The sequence below is a fragment of the Dermochelys coriacea genome, chromosome 1 (genome assembly GCF_009764565.3).
Source record: "Dermochelys coriacea isolate rDerCor1 chromosome 1, rDerCor1.pri.v4, whole genome shotgun sequence".
NCBI classification, from domain to species: domain Eukaryota; kingdom Metazoa; phylum Chordata; order Testudines; family Dermochelyidae; genus Dermochelys; species Dermochelys coriacea.
The window spans coordinates 157,654,848-157,674,842 of NC_050068.2; the positions used below are offsets into that span (position 1 = coordinate 157,654,848).

Here is a 19,995-nt window from a genome sequence, read left to right on the forward strand (position 1 = left end):
GGAGGGAGAGCGAAAGGGGTATCCCCCAATTTCTCTGATCCCATTCAAGGTCTGGGGATGACTACAGTCACTGGACCAGATCCTAAGGTGATGTAGATGGAAATAGCTCCAATGGGATTAATGGAGCTACTCCAAACTATACCTGGTGAGGACTTGGTCCTTTGTGCTTGTTTTTGTGTTTCCCCTGCACACCCCAAAGCTCCAGGAAATGCTGTATCTGCATCAACACACCTGTGCCTTCTGATATTCCCTTCCTCCATCTCTATACTGCCCCCAGCACAGGACTGTGCTTTAAAAGTAAGAATTGGGTCCCTAATGCTGTCACAAAGTGAAGCGTTTAAATGCCCTTTTTCTTTTTTTGGTCCCCGCTCTTTAGATTAGCCTGGATGACAACCTTGGAAACCTCTCTAATATCCTGGAGAATGATCATTTTGCTATAGTTGTACATGAACAGTTGCAATGTAAGTATCTTTTACTGAGGAAAAGGAAAGCCAAACTCTTGACTTGTGCACCAACCAGATTACATGGGCTTTGCACAGGCATTCTCTGGGGGAAGGATGTGGGGGATGGAATCCTCACAATAGGGCCATGAAGGTACCAACGGAGCAGCTGGAACTCTACGCTCCTCCTGCATGAGGGATTTTTCCCCATCGCTAAGCAGAGTCATGGATCCATTGGCCATTCACCCCTCTCCAAAGCCCCATGTGTGGTAGCATGAAGAGAGGCATGAGGAGCCCGAAACACTAAGGTTCTTATTCTGATTATTTAACTAGCTCTATAGCTGGACACAAACTGATTTATTTCAGTGACGCCCTTATGGCTATTGTAAAGTGTGCCATTTCTTGGCCAGAGGATCAAAAGAGGAAGCCTGATCTGTAAAAAGGCACCAGACTGAGACATGGGAAGTCAGAGTTCAAATCCCAGCTCTGCTGCGGACTGTGTGCGCAACCGTGGGCACGTCACGCAGTCTCTGTGCCTCAGTTTCCCATCTCTAAAACAGGGATAACAGTACTGCCTTTTTCTCACCTGTTGTGTGTTGGGATCATAGGCGCTTCAGGGAAGTGTCTGTTCTTTACTGTGTTCAAGTACAGCACCCAGCATAATAGTGTCCTGACCTCAGCTGGAGCCTTTAGGCACGATTGTAGTAACACAGCCACCATAGCAGCCATGGCTGAGTCCCCCCATCTCTGTGCAGCAGCAGCTGCTGCAGAAAGGATTTTGTGTGGTAATGCTGTTGCGAGCAGTGTTAATACTCCAGTGGATTCCTAATAGGAGACCTGAGGAGGAGTGTACCACGGAGAACAGAGGAGCTGCCACAGAGTGCCAGAGAAGAGGCGCTTGCTACAGGGACCACGCTCCCCACTTCCCTACCCCTGGGCTTGGACCCAAAAGCTCCCGTATGGTGTGCAGATGGAAGGGAGAGTGCTCTCTCTTGTCACTTGCTCTTTAAGATAGCAGGGGTTGGGTGGTTCAGCTTGCTTAGCTGTGAGGAGGAGGGAATCCTGCGTGGTACTTCAGAGTGAGCCTTTTGGCCAACGAAAGAATGACACTGATGGGGTCCACAGTGGGCATGTCTACACAGCAAAGAAAAACCTGTGGCAGGCCCATGCCGCCAGACTCAGGCTCACAGGGTTAGGGCTGCAGGGCTGTTTCATTGCTGTGTAGACTTCCGGACTCGGGCTGTGCCCTGAGATCTGGGAGGGCCACCTCACAGGGCTCCAGCAGACATCTACACAGCAGTGAGACAGCCCCACAGCCTGAGCTCCCTGAGTCTGAGTCGGCCAGCACAGGCCAGTTGCGGGTGTCTAGTTGCTGTGTAGACATACTCAGAGAGTCCCATTCACTTCTCCTCAGCTGAGACCTGGACTCAAAAGGGTGGGGTGAAGTTAGGTGGTGATTAAGGTGGGGAAAAGTTCATTTTGTTATTCTTTAGGAATACTTCAATTGCTTGCCAGGGAATCCAATCAGACTTGCCACCCTCTCTGAACCCTCTTAGCCATATTGACCACTAGGGGGCTCATTGCTCTTCTGCCCTCCCTCATGCCCCCCAAGCACATGGCATGCTTTGCCCGGCTCTGCTGTGTGTTCATACTCAGGCAACACTTTGGTTTTCTGTGCCTTCTCTGCTCACTCCATCTCCTGGTCACTCTGCTCACGAGGAACTGAGCCGGCCTGTGCATGCCAGGCAGCACTCCATGGCTCTGCCCAGAATCATGGTACCAACCGTGCTTAGGTGTGGGCTGGATTTTCCCATTTGGAGATGAGACCCTATGGGCAGTTCCTCCTAGCGGAGTTGCAGCAGAACCTGGCCCTCTCCTCCACCCCGAGTAGCGTTTTCCAGGGCAATCTGGCTCTAATCAATCTAGATATCCATTGGGTTGGGTGCACAGATATAAAGTAAATAACAGAGCCTGTCCTGGAGAGCCTCTGTAAATGATAGAGTCAGGTTCTCAGGCTTTGTACACACTACAGCTTAGGTCGGTATAAATTATGTCACTCAGGGGTGTGAATAAGCCACCCCCCCGAGCGAGGTAAGTTACACCAACCTAAGCGCTGGTGTGGACAGCGCTATGTTGGTGGGAGAGCTTCTCCTGCCACCACTCACGGGAGCTGGAGTAATTAAGCCGACAGGAGCGCTCTCTTGCATCCACTTAGAGCGGCTACATTAGAGAGCTTACAGCAGTGCAGCTGCATCATCTGTAGTGTAGCCATAGCCTCAGCAAACAGTTTTCACAAAGGGGATCATTTCTTAGGCCTTGCTCACACTTAAAATGTTTTGCCACTTTTCCTGTGCTGCCATAGAGCAATGAAATCTTCCTGGTGCAGTTATACTGGGCTAAAAGTGCTGATACTCGAGTAGCTTCTTCTAGCTCAGGGAAATGAAATAACTTACACCAGTATATAGTCCCTTATGCTAGTATAACTGCATCCACACAAGGGTTTTTAGAGATCTACCTAAGTTGGCAAAAATAACACCCCTTACCACGTAGTTATGTGGTAAAAATTTGTAAGTGTAGCTGATGCCTTATCTTATGGGAGGTGCTGTGTTTAAGATATCACTGCCACAACAAAGTAGTCAAGATAACTGCGCTCTGGATAACATTAGAACTTCAGGGTGTAATTAGGCTGATTTTATGGGAGAACAATGTTAAATGTACAGCCCGCTCATGCACATGAGCTAGTGAAATAGCTCGCCATGTTGGTTTGTTCGCCTGCAAGGGGCTGCAGTTTGAGGGTCAAGCCATCGTGCTGAACTCAGATCCTGCAAATCCATATGCATCTCCCAACACGAGAAAATCAAGCAATGGCTCTGTGAATCCCGCTGTGACTATACCTCTTCTGTGGGAAGGGGAATCTGGCTATCAATCTCAGCTGTAGAGAGTTGAAAAAAAAAGGTATATTTCTGCAAAATATGAAGACAATTTGATTTTAAAATGTTTGTGGAAGATTTTGATTTTTTTTTTCACCAAAAAAACCCTTAAATTTTTTGTTTACATTTTTTTTGGTCAAAAAAATCAAAACTGTTTCCAAAACCAAATTTTTTATTAAACATTATGATTTTGGCAAAATTGCATTTTTCACTTTAGAAAAATGGTGATGGTAGAAAAACTCAGGGCAGCTAGAATCACCTCGCTTCTTAAACACTTTTTATAGTCAAAAGGTGCTATTTTAGTCTGACCACAGTTCACCCCATTTTTATTACTTTCCTCCCATCCCTCCCAACATTCTGTGATTTAGACACCCTCACCTGCATTTTATTTGTTTGCTTTTAAGAGGACATGTTTTTTAAAAAGTTGGATTTTATTGCACTTCATATTGTTTGGTAGTGGTGTGGTACAGCACTGTATCAGCTGCAGTGAGGCGGAAGGATTCTTTATAAATACAATGATCACTGCTGCTGTTAAAGATTATCGTTGATTTGGGATGGGGAGGGCAGGAGTCATTGGAACAAAAATCTCATAAGGTCAAGTGACAAATTAGACTCCTTGTAATGGTAAAGAATTCACTGTTACCCAGTACATCCCTGATGTGACCCAATTGACTGCTGTGGGGTTGCACCAGGAATCCTTTTCAGTAGAATCATAGCAGGGATGACGCTGGTCTGTTTGACGTCTTATCTTTATAAAATCACAGCCATTTCTGGACTTCTTTGTCAGATAACTCAGTAATGTACTTCGCTGTGTGCTTACAGACATTGGAGATGGCAGTTACACCAAGAAACAAATGGTGTTTGGAGTGGTGGCGGCCCTGGATCTCCTGAACTTCATTACCCGAAAGGACAAGAGCCAGCAACAAAAAGTTGCTTCACCAAGAGGCTCTGTTGCCTCAGATGAATCTGAAATAAGCCACTGACAATTTTTCAAAATGACAAGGCTAAGATTTTAATTGACTAATCCTTGGTCCCATATGTTTGATTGCGTCCGAAATTACATCAAAGGAATATGTGGATCAGGATAATCTGACTAAAGAACAAGTTTAATTAAAATAAGCAGTTATACTGAGATAACATTACAGCACAACATTGGGGGGGATGGTGAGGGGGTTAATATATGGGTCTTATTGCACAGATTTTATAAGACTTGTCTCTTGCTGTTTTCATGGTTAATTAACACCTTCTCGCACTTCCTGAGATGCATGATTATGGCTGGGGCTGGAGCTCTAGCCTTCTCCCAGATTTCACCCCTGGCTGGGGGAAACCCCTGCTGATTGGTTGCCTTTCCCAATCGCCACCCTTCTGAGGAAGAGCAGCCAATCAGAGCTACTGCAAGCAGAATTTCTCTTTCCCTCCCCTCAGGGGCAGATCCCGTTCTTACAGGAGGGGAGAAGGGAGCATGCAGGACCCAGCAGGTTAGGGCAGCTCTGCTTCCTTTCACTCCAGTGAACAATGGGATGGCTCCTCTGCTCCTCCCCCATCTGCCCTCCATCCCTGCTACACCTGGCTTGGGAAGGAGAAGCGGTGACCCTGCAGCAGCCCCCACACCAGGGCCTGGGAGAGAGGAGTGAAGACTCTCAGGAGCTGTAGAAAGAGCAGAGGTGAGGCTGGTGGGGCTGAATTGATGTGGGGGCTTAGGGAATGGGCAGAACTGAAGCAGAAGTTGCCAGGGCGCCAGGATTGATATGGGAGTTGAAGGGCAGGATTATTTGCTGAACAGGGGTTGTGCAGATGAGGAGGGGAAAGCTCCTGCAGCAAAGGCCAAAATCCCCTTACCCAGGACCTTCTGGGGGAGTGGCCAGCACTAGAGACTCTGGGGATGGGCAGGGGGAGCCCCAAACTCAAAAGACAGCCCAAAAACACAATGTAATTTTTTCTTTTAAAAAAAATCATGATTTTTGGGCCAATTAATTATTTTTGGGGTCCGATGTGATTTTTGAAGCTTTGGAGTCCATTCCGAGAGCTGTTAGCAGAGCTCAGAACAGCCACACAAAGAAGGAACTAAGTGCACAGCAAGAGAAGAGTAAACAAATGAAATCACTTTTGCAGCCCAGTTTAGGGGAATAGGCACAATTGCTTCAGGCATGTGCTGCGGGCAGTTTGAGAGAGGACCGACTACTTTCAGTTTTAGCTTTTCCTAAGCGACAAGTCTGTGTTTTTAATCTAATCTACTATGTACAAGGTTTTTGATAAATGTTGAAGTATTTATGGTTAGGAATGGTGTCTGCTGCTTTTTGTTTGCTGAGTTATTCGCAGTACATCAAATATTTTGCAAGTATTTGGGTAAGTGTTTGTTCACGTCTGTTTTTTGGCCAGAAAAGCCACCCCAATAAACTGTCCTCTTACTAGAGCTAGACCTGGAAATCTCAGGAGAAGCTTTGCAGACTCAGGAAGTTCAGGTTTCAGAGTAGCAGCCGTGTTAGTCTGTATTCGCAAAAAGAAAAGGAGTACTTGTGGCACCTTAGAGACTAACAAATTTATTAGAGCATAAGCTTTCGTGAGCTACAGCTCACTTCATCGGATGCATTTGGTGGAAAAAACAGAGGAGAGATTTATATACACACACACACAGAGAACATGAAACAATGGGTTTATCATACACACTGTAAGGAGAGTGATCACTTAAGATAAGCCATCACCAGCAGCAGGGGGGGAAAGGAGGAAAACCTTTCATGGTGACAAGCAAGGTAGGCTAATTCCAGCAGTTAACAAGAATATCAGAGGAACAGTGGGGGGTGGGGTGGGAGGGAGAAATACCACGGGGAACAGTTTGGGAAGGTCTCCACACCAAACCCAAGCTGTTCACTATCACTAAAGAAAAATCATTGAGGGGTGACGGGAGCGGAGAGGAGGGGGAACAACAAAAAGTGATAAAGTCTCTCTCCCTAAACCAGAGAGGGAATGCTGAAGAACAATGTTTGTTACCTGGATGGAGATTTAGGGCTTGTCTTCATCTACAGCAGTGTAGTTAATCCACCTCCCTGACAGGCAGTAGCCATATTTTCCACACCCGTGAGTGACGTAGTTATGCCGACATAAATTGATAGCATAGATCTTACCCTTACTGAACTGAAGGAACCTCACCTTTGATTTCAGAGAAGACAGAATCAGGCCCTTGCTGGTGGATTTTTTTTTTTTAAATTCATCCAGAGAATAATTTCATAAATTGAGAGAAAAAATATCACCAAATTAATCACAAGAACAAGAACTTTTCAGTAGGAAAGAGTGTGGCTGGCTGTATGCGTGTGTGAGAGAGAGAGATGACATTTTCCATTTGCTGTTTGTCCAGCAGCACACAAGGTTCTGATAGCTGCAAGAAATCGTCTTTGTTATATATATGAAGAAAAAGCATTGTACTTTATATGACTGTGTACTCGAACAAAAACAAATACAATATTTAAAACAAAATATAGTTAATTATTTATTTGAGAGGGTTTTGCCCCTTCAGACAAGATCTGAAACAGAGCTCAGAGGCCTGAGTCATTTGTGGTCATTAAAGAATCCATGGAATGTTTTGCAGGAATAATGGGGGGATTGTTAACTCAGTGTGTTGGCCATATTCCAATGTGTGTAATTAAATGTCTCCCTGCAGCGTACAGTAGTCTTTCTGTTCTGTCCTAAACTGCTGTAGTGTTGCTGTGTACTATTTGACATATGTCACATTCCACCCTAGAGGAAGTTGCATTCCAGCAGAGGGGGGGTAATGATACCTGTATCTTAACTATGTTTCTGGAGTGACTTAAGCATGAACTTTAAGCATGGGATCAATAGTTAAAGTTAAGATTATTATTATTTTTATTATTTGTATTACCAAAGGGCATAGGAGCCCAAGTCATGCTGCTTAAATCGATGCAGGATTGGGTTCATAGTTTGTAAAATATTTTGGGATCCTTCTGAGAGGATTTGGGAAGGATTCTTTATAAAAGTCATTCTTATTCGTGCCTAACGCAAGGCCAAGTGTGTGCTGCCTGAAGCAAACTACCTACAATCAGTAGCAAGGCACCTTGGTTTCTTGAGTAGCTGGTTTCATTTATTTACAGAAGGAATATTCTCTCAAATGATTCAGAGCCATGAGATTGTTATCCTTTGAAAGCTGGCGTCTTTATTACCATTACCCTTGTCCTCCATGCCCTCTTCCCTCCTGTCTGTTACAACCACATCTTGTTTGGTTTTAGACTGTAAAACCCCAAGGGCAGGTGCCATGACCTTGATCATACAATCATGAATAATCAGAATCGCAATACATTTTCTAAGGCAGACTACAAATTTTGGGGTAGACACAGGTAAGTTTAAAATAAAGGATTATATGAAATATGAAAATGAACAAATACACCCCGAACAAAATTCCTTGTGCTATTTGTTTTTATATTACATTTACTTTAGTCTGTACATTTTCACTTTAGTACAGATTTTTGGAGTGACAAACCAAAACTGTTTTGTAGACATTATGAGTGGGGAAGAAGGTGGCTTAAATCAGGCAGCTGGGTGGGGATTTTATTTGCTGGAACAGTATGTGAGGAATTTGGGATTGTGTGATAGAACCATAATGACAATACTTAGCTCTTATACAGTACGACTTATCTGTAGCTCTCAAAGGGCTTTACAAAGGAGGTGAAATATCATTGTCCCTCACATGCAAAAAGACTGCAGGGTTAAACAAATACAGTGGGTAGAGCAAACAAAAAACAGCAATTAGCTATTTCAGCCTTTGACTCAGCTACCCTTCCCCATGCACTTGGGGCCAATATACTGCAATTATGTAGCTGAACAACAAAACCTGTGACCTAACAGGTCTTTCTATCTATTTCCTCTCCCCCTCTGACAGACAACTTTTTTTTTTTTTTTTTGGTAATACAGTAAAGTCTCTCCCTCTCCTGCTGTTTATAGCCACAAGTGCTTTGTATAACCCTTGTTTGCAGTGGTGTTGTAGCTGTGTTGGTCCCAGGATATTAGAGAGACAAGGTAGGTGAGGTAATATCTTGCATTGGACCAAGTGCTGTTGCTGAAAGAGATGAGCTTTTCAGCTACACAGAGCTCTTCTTCTATGTAGCCGATCAGCTTGTCTCTCCCACCAAGGGAAGTTGGTCCAATAAAATACATTACCTCACCCACCATGTCTGTCTTGTATAACCCTCCTCACTCTGCCACCATTCTCCTGGGCAGGGTTCCTTTACCTTCCAATCTTTGAGACGATGAAGGTTTTGCAGGTGAGCTGGGAATGAGGGTTGGTCTGAGTGGTTACTGGATGATTTCAGGAGTATGTGGCAGCTGGGGGATGGGACTGGAGCACAAGTCAGGAGGGCTATGAACAAGTTTGACAGCTGAAAGGGGATTTTGTTAGTAATGTTATCAGGTGTATTTTTCTTTTCTTTTTTCCCCCCTGTTAGGCTAAATTTGGAGAGCGTGTCAGGATTATGGCTTAAAAACTAACCAGGACATTTATTTTCACAATGACTGGGAGAGCCCAATCTTGCAAACAAACACTTCAGTATTTGTGTCATTTCACTATGAGGAGTCACAGTGAAGTTATAGGAAGAACATGTATAACTGTTTGCAACATCAGGCCTAAATTCACTCCTTCAATGGGCCCACTCCTACAATTACCCCTGCTTGCCAATGCCCTCTGAGGCATGGCTGGGATGACTCAAGCCACCTGCATTTACCATACCACAGAAAACTAGAGGATCACATGCTTCCATGCTCATTTAGGCCAAGTGTTGGGTGTTATGACTTGTGAAGTGCAAAGTGCTTTTCAGGTTTAAGGGGTGCACCTGAGAAGGGAAGACAGAAGCTTAGCTGGGCTGCCCCAAGAAACTGGCACTGTAGCTGTGGAAGTTGAGTCTGGAAGAGTTGTGGCACTAATGAATTAGAAAAGAATGGGCAAAGCTTGTCCCAGCTAATAGACTTCACAGAAACAATAGCCATTTGTCAGGAGCCTGTCGAAAGTGGTTGGCTGAACAGAAATCCGAGAGGGAGGGGGAAGCTCCAAGGAGATTAGGATGGGAATAAAATTGACAGGGATGGGGGACCTTGCTATGGTTGGGGGACAAATGGGGGTTGCACATAATTCCTGGCAGGGAAGAGATTGGGAGTGAAGGGGGAGCATGGAGGGAAAGGGAGCAAACAGATCCCCTGCCATGGGGACAAAAAGGTGGAGAATCTGGCAGAGGAGCGTGTGGAGTGTTCACAGTCTCTGGAATGGGGGAAAAGTATATGGCAACCTGGTGGACGTGGCGGGGGGGGAGTTGCAGGGACTCCTAGTTAGAGGAGGATGTGAGGGTGGCGCACAGGGAGCCTGGGGTGGGGGTGGGGAATGAAGGAATGTCAGGAGCCCCTGGACAATGCGCTCGGCCTACAGAAGCTACCAGCTGTGCGACCCCTGAGTTCATTATTCCCCAGTGTTGGATGCATTTCAGTAGTGTTGTACATTCATAGCTTTTGAATCATTTCTGTATGCTTGTGGATGGAAAACCATATACAAATATACACTATATTTACTGCGCTTAGCAGGCTATCAGTCTAATGGTCTTTTCAGTACACTCAGTCAAAGTTTAAAGCGGGGTGGGGGAAGGGTAGGTTTGCACCACAATCTGGAACAGACTTCACAAAGGTACAGATCACCAAGGGAGATATAAACAAAACTGAAGCCATTAGCAAGATAAAAATCTTTTTGACCACTCCCAGCCAAGGCTTTTCCCCCCTGTTTCTACTGCATCAAGGCTCAGAGAGCCATTGCATATAAATAGATGACCTTGCAGCTGAATAGGTATGGTTATGCTTGGAGAAAAATCAAAAGGCTGATCACTATTCCTGGGCCAAACCATCTGTTACATTTGGCATGAAGACTATCCAGGTAATTAAAATTGTTTTATATTTTAGAGCACAGTCATATATTTGATTTAAAAAAGGATTCCTTCTACTATTCTGAAATATAAATTACAAGCAGTTAATTAAATTAGAGCGACCCTTTTCCAGGAGTGTATGGTAGCTGGGGAATGGGTCTGGAGATCAGGTCAGGAGACATGGGGTATCTTAAAGAAAACTGGACTGATCTGAGCAGAAAATTCATCCGTATGTAACTATTAACTAACAATTTTTTGTAATGTTTATGGAAAATTGGTCTTGGCAACCAAACCCAGTTTTAGTTTTTGCTAAGCTTACAAGTTTGGTTGACAAAGGGGACTGCACTGATGTCATACACTTAGATTTTTTTGACTTAGTACTGCACAGCATTCTGATTAAAAGCTTAACACGAGACAATAGTAGTAAAGCACACGTTAAAAGGATTAAGAACAGGCTAGCTGACAGATCTCAAAAAGTAGTTGTCAATGGGAAATCACCATCTAATGGAAGTGTTTCTAGTCAGTTTCTGCAGGGATCGGTTCTAAGTCTGGTGCCATTTTTATCAGTGATCTGGAAGTAAATGTAAAATCACCGCAGAGAAAATTTGTGGATGAAACAAACATTGGCTGAATGGTAAATAATGATGAGGACAAGGAAGAAATATTGCTACTGGTAAGCATTCCAGAATTGGAAGATTGGCTTAAAAATCATGAGAATTTTTAAAAATAATCCCTTTTGAGTTCTTGTTATTTGCCTTTTGGTTTCAGAGCTTTTAAAGTTTCATTTGGGGAATGTTTTTCAAGCTTCTCTCCACAACTGTGAATCCTAGAGAATTTCATTAAAAAAAAAAAAAAAAAGCTGAAATTCTTGTGCATTCACATAACTCCAGGAGCTGGAGCTTTAAGAAACACACCAAATATCACAAGACTCATGCTAAATCAGGAGAGTGCTTGGCAGCACTTGGTAAGCTGGGCCCATTCAAACAAAATGCCTTTAATACAGCCAAATGCAGGCCAAACCTACAGAATGGGGGACTGTATCCTGGCAAGCAGTGACTCTAAAAAGGATTTAGTGTCAGAAAGACAAACAACTGAACATGAACACCCAGTGTGATGCTGTGGCTAAAAGGGGTAATAGAATATCAGGGTTGGAAGGGACCTCAAGAGGTCATCTAGTCCAACCCCCTGCTCAAAGCAGGACCAATCCCCAATTTTTGCTTCAGATCCCTAAATGGCCCCCTCAAGGATTGAACTCACAACCCTGGGCTTAGCAGGCCAATGCTCAAACCAAACACCGGCGCAGTGGGTAAGAGCAGAGAGGTGATTTGACCTCTGTATATGGCCTTGGTGAGACTGCTACTAGAATATTGTGTATAGTTCTGGTGTCCATATTTTACAAAGGATGATGAAAACTTGGAGAGGAGAAGAGCCACAAAATTATTTCAGAGCTGGAAAACATGCCTTACAGCAGGAGACTTAGAGCTCAGCATCGTTCGTTTATCGTAAAGAAGATCAGAAGGTGACTTGATTACAGGATATAAGTACTTTCACCGAGACAAAATACTAGGTACTTCAGGGCTCTTTAATTCTAGCAGATAAAGGCATAACAAGAACCAATGGCTAGAAGCTGAAGCCAGACCAAAACCATTCTAATCGGAATAACAGTGACGGTGATCAATCACAGAAACAAACATAGCTGGTGCTAGGCATAAACAGACTAAGCAATATCTTAGGGGCCTGAAAGCTCAGTGGGGCCCCCTATTTGTTTTTTATTGCAAGAACTTGCCTGCTTTAGTATCAGGTGGGAGGGATGTTCCTGATTATGGACCCCAATGAGCTAGCATCGGCTCTGGGAACAAACTTCAAATCAAGACTGGATGCCTTTCTAGAAGATCTGCTTTAGCCAAAACACAAGTGATTGAACTCAATATAGGGGGAACTAGATGAAATTCTATGGCCTGCGCTGTACAGAAAGTCAGAGTAGGTGATCTAATGGTCCCTCCTGGCCTGAAAAAAATCTACAGATCTTGTAACACTACACTTTATTGAAACAGGCAGTGTCATGCAGATTAAAAATGACCAAACCAGCTTTTATAAATAGACTTAAAAGTTTAATTTTAAGATGTTCTCATCCTTAAAGCACTTTGTGAATTACATCACTCCTCTGAAGTAGGAAAGTAAATTTTATCTCCTCTTTATAGATGGGGAAATTGAGGCAGAGATTAAGTAATTTGCCCAAAGTTACAGAGTGTAAGTGGCAAAGCCAACATTTGTTCTCAGGGTCCCTGGCTCCCAGTACAATGATCAGTCCATTACAACATACTAAGTCTGTTTGAGTCCACTTGAGGAGAAACCCAGAACTGGAATGCTGGCCTTGCTGGGTAAGTAAAGGAAGAACTAATTTAAGCTTTCTGCTGCAGGTGGTTTCGTTTTGTTCTGTGTTTTGTACAGCAGGTAGCATGGTTGGCCTAGGGGCCTGAGGTGCTATTGCTATACAAATTATCATTATAGTAGGTTTCAGAATAGCAGCCATGTTAGTCTGTATCCGTAAAAAGAACGGGAGTACTTGTGACATCTTAGAGACTAACAAATTTATTAGAGCATAAGCTTTCATGGGCTACAGACCACTTCATCAGATGCATAGAATGGAACATATAGTAAGAAGATAGTTATGTACGTACAGAGAAGGTGGAAGTTACCATACAAATGGTAAGAGGCTAATTAATTAAGATGAGCTATTATCAGCAGGAGAAAAAAACTTTTGTAGTGATAATCAAAATGGCCCATTTAGACAGTTGACAAGAAGGTGTGAGGATACTTAACATGGGGAAATACAGCTGACCAGTGAATAACTATTTCATGGGAACGTGACCATTTGATTTCAGTACCGCAGTTTCACGCAGAAGGCTTACATTTTACAATGGTATAATTGGCTCAGGTGTCTGAGCCAGCAATTTCTGCTATATCTCTTTGCCTCTCTCTCTCTTTTTTTAAATAGAAAAAATGAAGCCTGAACACTTGCTTTGCCTGTTGCTGAGCTGCTTTTCGCTACCCGAAGCTGCCTGTAAACCCTTGAAACCAGACTGCACTCTTGTCAAATGTAGCCCATGCCCTGACCAACACGCAGTGGTGACTTCGGCGAATACCTGCTGTGCTCCATGTGCTCCTGCATGTTCCTGTCCAGATTACCAGCAATTTGAATGCACCATGCAAGGCTACAAGGATGGAAACGTCCCTGTGGGGAAATCTTTCCACATAGACTTTGCCACCCAACTCTGCACCTGTGTTTCTACAGGGAATATCTCCTGCACTTCAGTTTGTCCCACTGTTTCACCTACGTGCAAGGAGACCGGAAGCCCTCCTGATGGCTGTCCCCAGTGTGTATGTCCCATTGACAATGACAGAATCGTAATTGCTGGCAGCACCATCCCCAGGGACAGTGAGATTTGTGTATGTCCCCCTGAAGGAGGCAAACTACTCTGCACCCCAACCACACCTCAGCCCACTACTGTCTAACAATGAATAGGCTCTGTTCTCCAAGTAAGCTAAGTATTGCAGGAGGGCAAAGCTTTTTGTTATTAGACTATAAGAGAACTTCCAAAATATCTTTGGGCACCCTTATGGAAAATCCTATAGAATGTACAAGAAAATAATGATTATTTTGCTATTGGTGTTTGAAACTGTCCTATAAAATGGAATAGTGAATTATAGTCTTGCTGTGGAATTACATAGGGCTAAAAAAGAAAACAAAACTATACAAAGGCATGCCATTCTCTATTAAATCTTGAAACCAGCTCCAAACATTTATAGTAAGGTTATTATTTTCTGTTATGACCTATAGGCATTCTCCGTGATGGTGTCCAGGAAAGTTTGAGTGACTACTGATAGAACATAAATGTAAGAAAAAAAAATGCAACTATTTATATATTTATAAGATGACTAAACTTGTGTGTGTATGGACGGGTGGATGGATAGCAATGCTTTTCATTAAGACACATTCCAAGCCTGTTTTCAGTTGCTTAACTTTGGCAAACTTTAACCATTTGGGTTAAAATTTTCTAGACCAGCTGTCAGCCTCAGGCCTCATATAATTTTTAATCTTCAGCATAAAAGTTTCAGCCCAGTCTCAAAATGAGATGAAGGGCAAACGGTGTATTTTTCCATGTTAGAAATCATCTTATAATGGTCTGAGAAGCTCGCGCACCTCCATACTTTGGAGCATGGGGTTGCCATTTGGCAGAGGGATCACCCTGATGTAAGAGCTGTGCCTTTTGCCTTCTTCCATGAAAATCTGCTCCAATCTGGCCAAGTTATGAGCCTCTGACAATCTCAGTTTGCAGATGATAGTTAGATTCTTTGAAGATTTCGTCTGTGATGAGCACGCTTCAGCGTGGTCTGCAGGTGCTCTCTGAAATTGCTGCTCCAAGGCTGTGGTTCCAGGGACCAGGAGTGAGACCAGGGACAGTTTCTTGTACCATAGGGAAGCTGAACTAAGGGTCATGGGTAACCTTCGTTCTGTCATTTCCCAGTGCTTGATGGTGCCACCTTATCATTCTTTGTGTTTTCTATATAAATTTCCCTTCGTTTGCCCTGTGCCCATGTACAGAAATAAAGTATCAGTTTCCATCCATTACTGTATACCTCATAGCAACACAAATGACTGTCGGGTCTGCTGCAGCAAGCTTACTACAAGAAATATCTCTCCAAATACGAGCACAGTTATCCTCCGTCCTCCTCTGCCCCACTTCCAACTACAAGAAAAAGGTCACAGCATAACTTAATATTTTATATATATATATATATATATATATATATATAAAAACATGATATACATTAATACTTAATATTATATACATAATATATATAAACATGACCGTACGCCACCTTCAGCAGGGAATGAGCTGCAGAGAAATTTTTAATTGTTTCTTCTTTGAGTCCCAATAAAAGCAATTTTAATGTTCATCTTCAGAATACTTGAAAATCATTATTCATTAGCCCTTATTATTAGTGGACAGACAATTTTCTTTAGATAACACACAGGACTTAACCTGAACCTCTGGCCAAAGCACACCGAGGAGGTTCTAAAATTGTGTGTTCTTCTTTCCTCCCTAATCTTTTTCCATGTCCCTTTCCACTTCCACGTCTGATCCTAGCTGAAATCTTGACATCGTGTGTGAGGGTGTTGTTCTTACAGTGTTTCTGACCTAACTAGTCCGAAGAGACAGCTAGTCAAACTCTATACTAGGAAGCATAGCTGTTCAAACAAGATTTCCAGGAAGATAGTTTCAGATATGCTTCAAACAAGCACCTGCCTATTAGAATACATCAAAGTGAACCCGCAAGGCCTTTTGAGGTTGACCTATCCATGAAGGGATTTGAGCAGATGAATGGGACAAGATGGAGTGCAGGGAGTGAGTGTTATTGCCAGCTGTGTTACTGACTCAGTTGTTTGCAGTGTTGTTGGAGCCTTGTTGGACTGAGGACACCAGAGACAAGGTGGGTGAGGTATTATCTTTTATTGGACCAACTTCTGTTGGTGAAAGAGACAAGCTTTCAAGCTACACAGTGTACCCTTGGGGATGTTATCCTTAGACTTAGAGGTATCCACTAATTTTAGGTGCCCAACCCAAGGCATGTTGGGCCTAATAGCCCGAGCTATTAGGTGGAGATGTGTGTATTCAGCACCACTGTAAATCAGGACCCTTGTGCATCTCAAGCTCGTTACACCAAAAGTAGGGCATCTACTGTTGAACACGGAGGCCTTTCTCTCTCTCTGTGCCTCAGGTGTCCCATGTGTAAAAATGGGGATACCCACTTTTGGTGAAAATGAGGATACAATTGTGGGAATGCCAGAGTGTAAGGTGGACTTTGTATTTAACTCTGAAGGCAGTTGAGGCGAGTGGTTGTTTTTTTGTCGAGCCATAAGTGCTATAGTCTAGGTCTAGTTCCTATGAAAATGCTGTCACCTGTGGCTATATGCCTGCCCCAACTGGTCAACAATTTCATTGTCTCAGTGGAATGCAGGTGTAATCCAAGGGTCAGGTCACAAAAAGACTGTCTCCCTGAGATAGCCAAGACTAAGAACAACCATAGCCCCTGTTAACACTTCAAAGTTAGGGCTACTTGCGTTGACCTATTTGTGCATGTGGCTATACTCAAATTTTTCTCTGGCCAACGTAAATGCCCAGTTATAGCAATGCAGTTACCTCCCACCCTAAATGGTGTAGAACCATTGCCCACCTACGGAGAGGTGGGGTGGTTTTGCTCGGTCTCAACTTTGATGGGATGGGTGCAGCAAGAATTTAGATAGTCTAAGGACCTGCTAGTATTTTGGAGTCAGAGTCTCCCCTATTAACCAGTGGCGGGGAGTGTCTATCCCTACTGAGATTTACTTAGTCCCTGATAACCTCCCTCCCCCATCACCTAGAGTACCATGCTCACCCTCTTGTACAGTAAAAGCAGAACCACTATTCTCCCCCACCCACCTTGGAGTATGTTGACACTCAAATCTTAGTCTGGGGTTTCCTATCTACTCACATCACTCCCCCTCCTCCACTGAGGTACTGGAGGAGGCTAGACTTTAAGAGATATCAACATGGCAAGAACACAGAGGCTTGTCACCACCTGTACCCTATGCCCTTCCCCTAGTGGCCTTGTTGGGATCTATGGACATTCAATCATCAAGAAGGTCGTCACACCACCAGAGGGAGCAGAGAAGAGCGCATGTGTCTTCACACCTCTCGTACCACTAATGCCAGAGGAGGAGACCTTCAAGGTATAGGTGCTGACTCCGTGGGTGCTCCAGTGGCAGGCAGTTTCCCCCCTCACTCCCAGCACCTCCCATCCACTGGCAGCCCTGCTGATCAACTCCTCCCTCTCCCTCCTAATGCCCACCGCAATCAGCTGTTCCACAGTGTGCAGGAGGTGTTGGGGGGAGAAGCAGGGTGCACTTGGGGGAGGGGGTGGAACTGGGAGGGAAGAGGCAGGCCAGGGGTGGGAGTTTGGGGGAAAGGGGCAGGTGGGGGGGCATAGGGGGTTAGGGCCCAGAGGAAGCCAGCGCCTGTGCTTCGAGGAGCAAGAATCAAGGGCAGACAAGGAGATGACCCCCTCTTACTAATAACTCCTCCTTATCACTTGATGAAGTGGTGATGACTCCACTACCTTCCATAGCAGCTGACTTCAAGCAGTTCCAGGAACTGATGAGTCCCTTGGAGGAGGTGCAGGAGTCCCACCAATCATGAGAATTGCCAGGCCACTTAATGATGCTCTTAAGGAACCTGTTAAGACCATTTGGCAAATCCAGCTATTGCACTGCCTGGCTAAAAAGTATTATGGCCCTACCAGGGAATTGGAATGTCGATTTTCTCTCCTAGTGCCTGATTGGCTATTAGTGGAGGCTGTCAATGACTGGAGCAGAGGGTGTCTGCTTAAAAGTGTTCATGGGAATAAGGGATGGGAGTTTTGAAACTTACCTTTCCCTTGAGACTTAAATTCAATGGTGCATCTGTCTGTTTTTAATCAGCAGCTTCTAGCATGGCAGCCTTGAGAGGTGCCTCTTCCACGTACCCAGAATACCTGACCCTGCTGAGGAGGGGAAAGTGTTCAGAAAGAGCCTGCAAGACCATGCTGTAGCAGGACCACAAAACAGCTTAGTGGTTCATCATGGCAGACAGCATGGAGAAGGAATGTGAAGGCCCAGGCCAAGAAGCCGGAAGTGCACCAGGAATTAAGACGTCTCCTCAGGCAGCCAATCCAAATGCTGCAGATGGTGGTTGACATACAGGTCTAAAAAAAATAATCATCCTTTGCAGTCCTCGAAGAACTCCATTGTCACTGTTTCCTGCATGCACGCATGAACTCACACACACGTACACCTCCCCCCAACACAGGGCATCACGGGCCTCATCCTTACTCCTACTGCTCCACATCAGGAGCTAGCAAGGAAAATCACAGCTTTACATACACATGCTGATCTCCGACAACCACAGTTGGTGTATGTAGTCTGTTATGGTTGCACATTTGTGCACCCAAATGGACAGAAATGTTTACTCCCGTTCCAATTTTAAAGTGCCCACCTCTTTGATTTATGGAAAAAAGTTGTAGAACATTGCCTGGGGTTTTTTTTGCACATTGTTTTGCCCATGCAATACATTTTTATTTTTGGAGAATAAAATTATCTTTAGTAGCCCATGCCACATATTGAAGAATGCACAGATGTACTCAAGGCAAACAGTACATATAAATGTACACCAAGCACCACATAATTCATAACTTCAGGAAGACATCCTGTCATATTTATAAATGTACAGCCAGCACTACACACTTCTTAGCATCACCCAAAGCTGGAGGTCCAGAGAACATGATTGTGGCTGACCTTTAAAATGTTCTTTGAAAGCCACTCTCAGGCTCAGAGCTTGTAATAACCCTTGTGTCTGACTGTTCAAAGATACCAGACAATGCTTCATCTCCACACTGGCACAACTTTTCCCTTTGTGCTCACAGATATTATGCAGTGCACAACAAGCTGCTATAATCCCGGGGATATTTTTCTCACTGAGAAGCCAAACATTCCTCCAGGCTACCAGAAGCACATTTAACTGTCATTCTGCTCCTGTGGAGCTGGGAACTGAATCGTACTTTGGTGCTGTCAAAGTGGCCAGTGTACAGCTTCATGAGCCAGGAAACAGAGAGTAGCCTGCGTCCTCCAGAACCACTATCAGCATTTCAATATTGCCAATGGTACTCTGCCAGTTGGGAAAGAATGTTTGTGTTTATTGCTTTCTGAACAGTCTTGTGGTCATGTGAGTCTCATCTATCAGCCCACGCTGATCTCAGCAAAGCATCCATGGTGATCCTTCAGCGCTTACCTAACCATAGAAAAGAAGCCCTTTCTTTTGATGTACTCTGTGGCTCGGGGGCTGGTGCCAAATAGGCATATGCAGCATGCCCTCTATTGCCCCATTGCTGCAAATCCATCCACTATGTCCTGCACATTGCCTAGAATCACAGTCCTGCGTGGCCCCGCACACTTGCATGGCAGTGGCCCCTACTGTGGTTTTTGCAAGTCTAACATGATTGCTCATGGATTGGTAGCAGTCTGGTGTCGTTGCAAGCTTCCGCACTGCAATCACTACTCACTTTTCCATTGTCAGTATAGCTCTCATTTTGGTGCCCCTGTGCCGGAGTAAGCTCAGGACACAGATCCAGCAGTGTGACCTTGCACATCCAGATGTTATGCAGCCACCACTCATTCCCCCCCCAAACCTACATTACAATGAAATCGCACCAGTGCTCATTTCTAAGGGCCAGAATCAGCGTTCCATCAGCAGCAGCAGCTCTCTGAATGCCATCAACAACCTTGAATTGTTTTCGCTATGTCACTTGGTGAACTGTCCTCAAAGAACCCATCATATCCCCTGTTGTTGTGGGTCTGCAAATACAGGAGACTCCTAGGGCCTGTATTTTTAACATCCATGAGAATAATGCAGAGCTCTATGAACTCCATGCTTCTGTCAGAGATAGACACAAAAGAGTGCCGCACGGGGTTGTGGGATTTTTTTTTTTAAAAAGGCATTAAAGTTATGGGATAGGAATGGCATTATGGGATGCAGAAAGTTGCATGCTGGGAACTTGACCCCCTATCTCCCAGAGATCCCTGGGAGAGTCATTTCTGTCTCACAACACCTGGTGAAAATTTCCCAAAAGGCTTTGTGCCAGAAA

At 44.3% G+C, this 19,995-nt stretch overlaps 1 protein-coding gene across 1 annotated transcript in view; it reads left to right on the forward strand.

Moving 5' to 3' along the window:
• LOC119861414 (cystathionine beta-synthase-like) overlaps window positions 1–15,026 on the forward strand; it is a 66,414-nt gene extending 51,388 nt beyond the window's left edge. The window contains exons 14-16 of the mRNA XM_038416535.2: window positions 377–461; window positions 4,193–5,034; window positions 13,274–15,026. Coding sequence (XP_038272463.1) covers window positions 377–461; window positions 4,193–4,353 — 246 coding nt within the window. The 3' untranslated portion in view covers window positions 4,354–5,034; window positions 13,274–15,026. The remainder of the gene's footprint in view (window positions 1–376; window positions 462–4,192; window positions 5,035–13,273) is intronic.
• The last annotated feature ends 4,969 nt before the right edge of the window (window positions 15,027–19,995 follow it).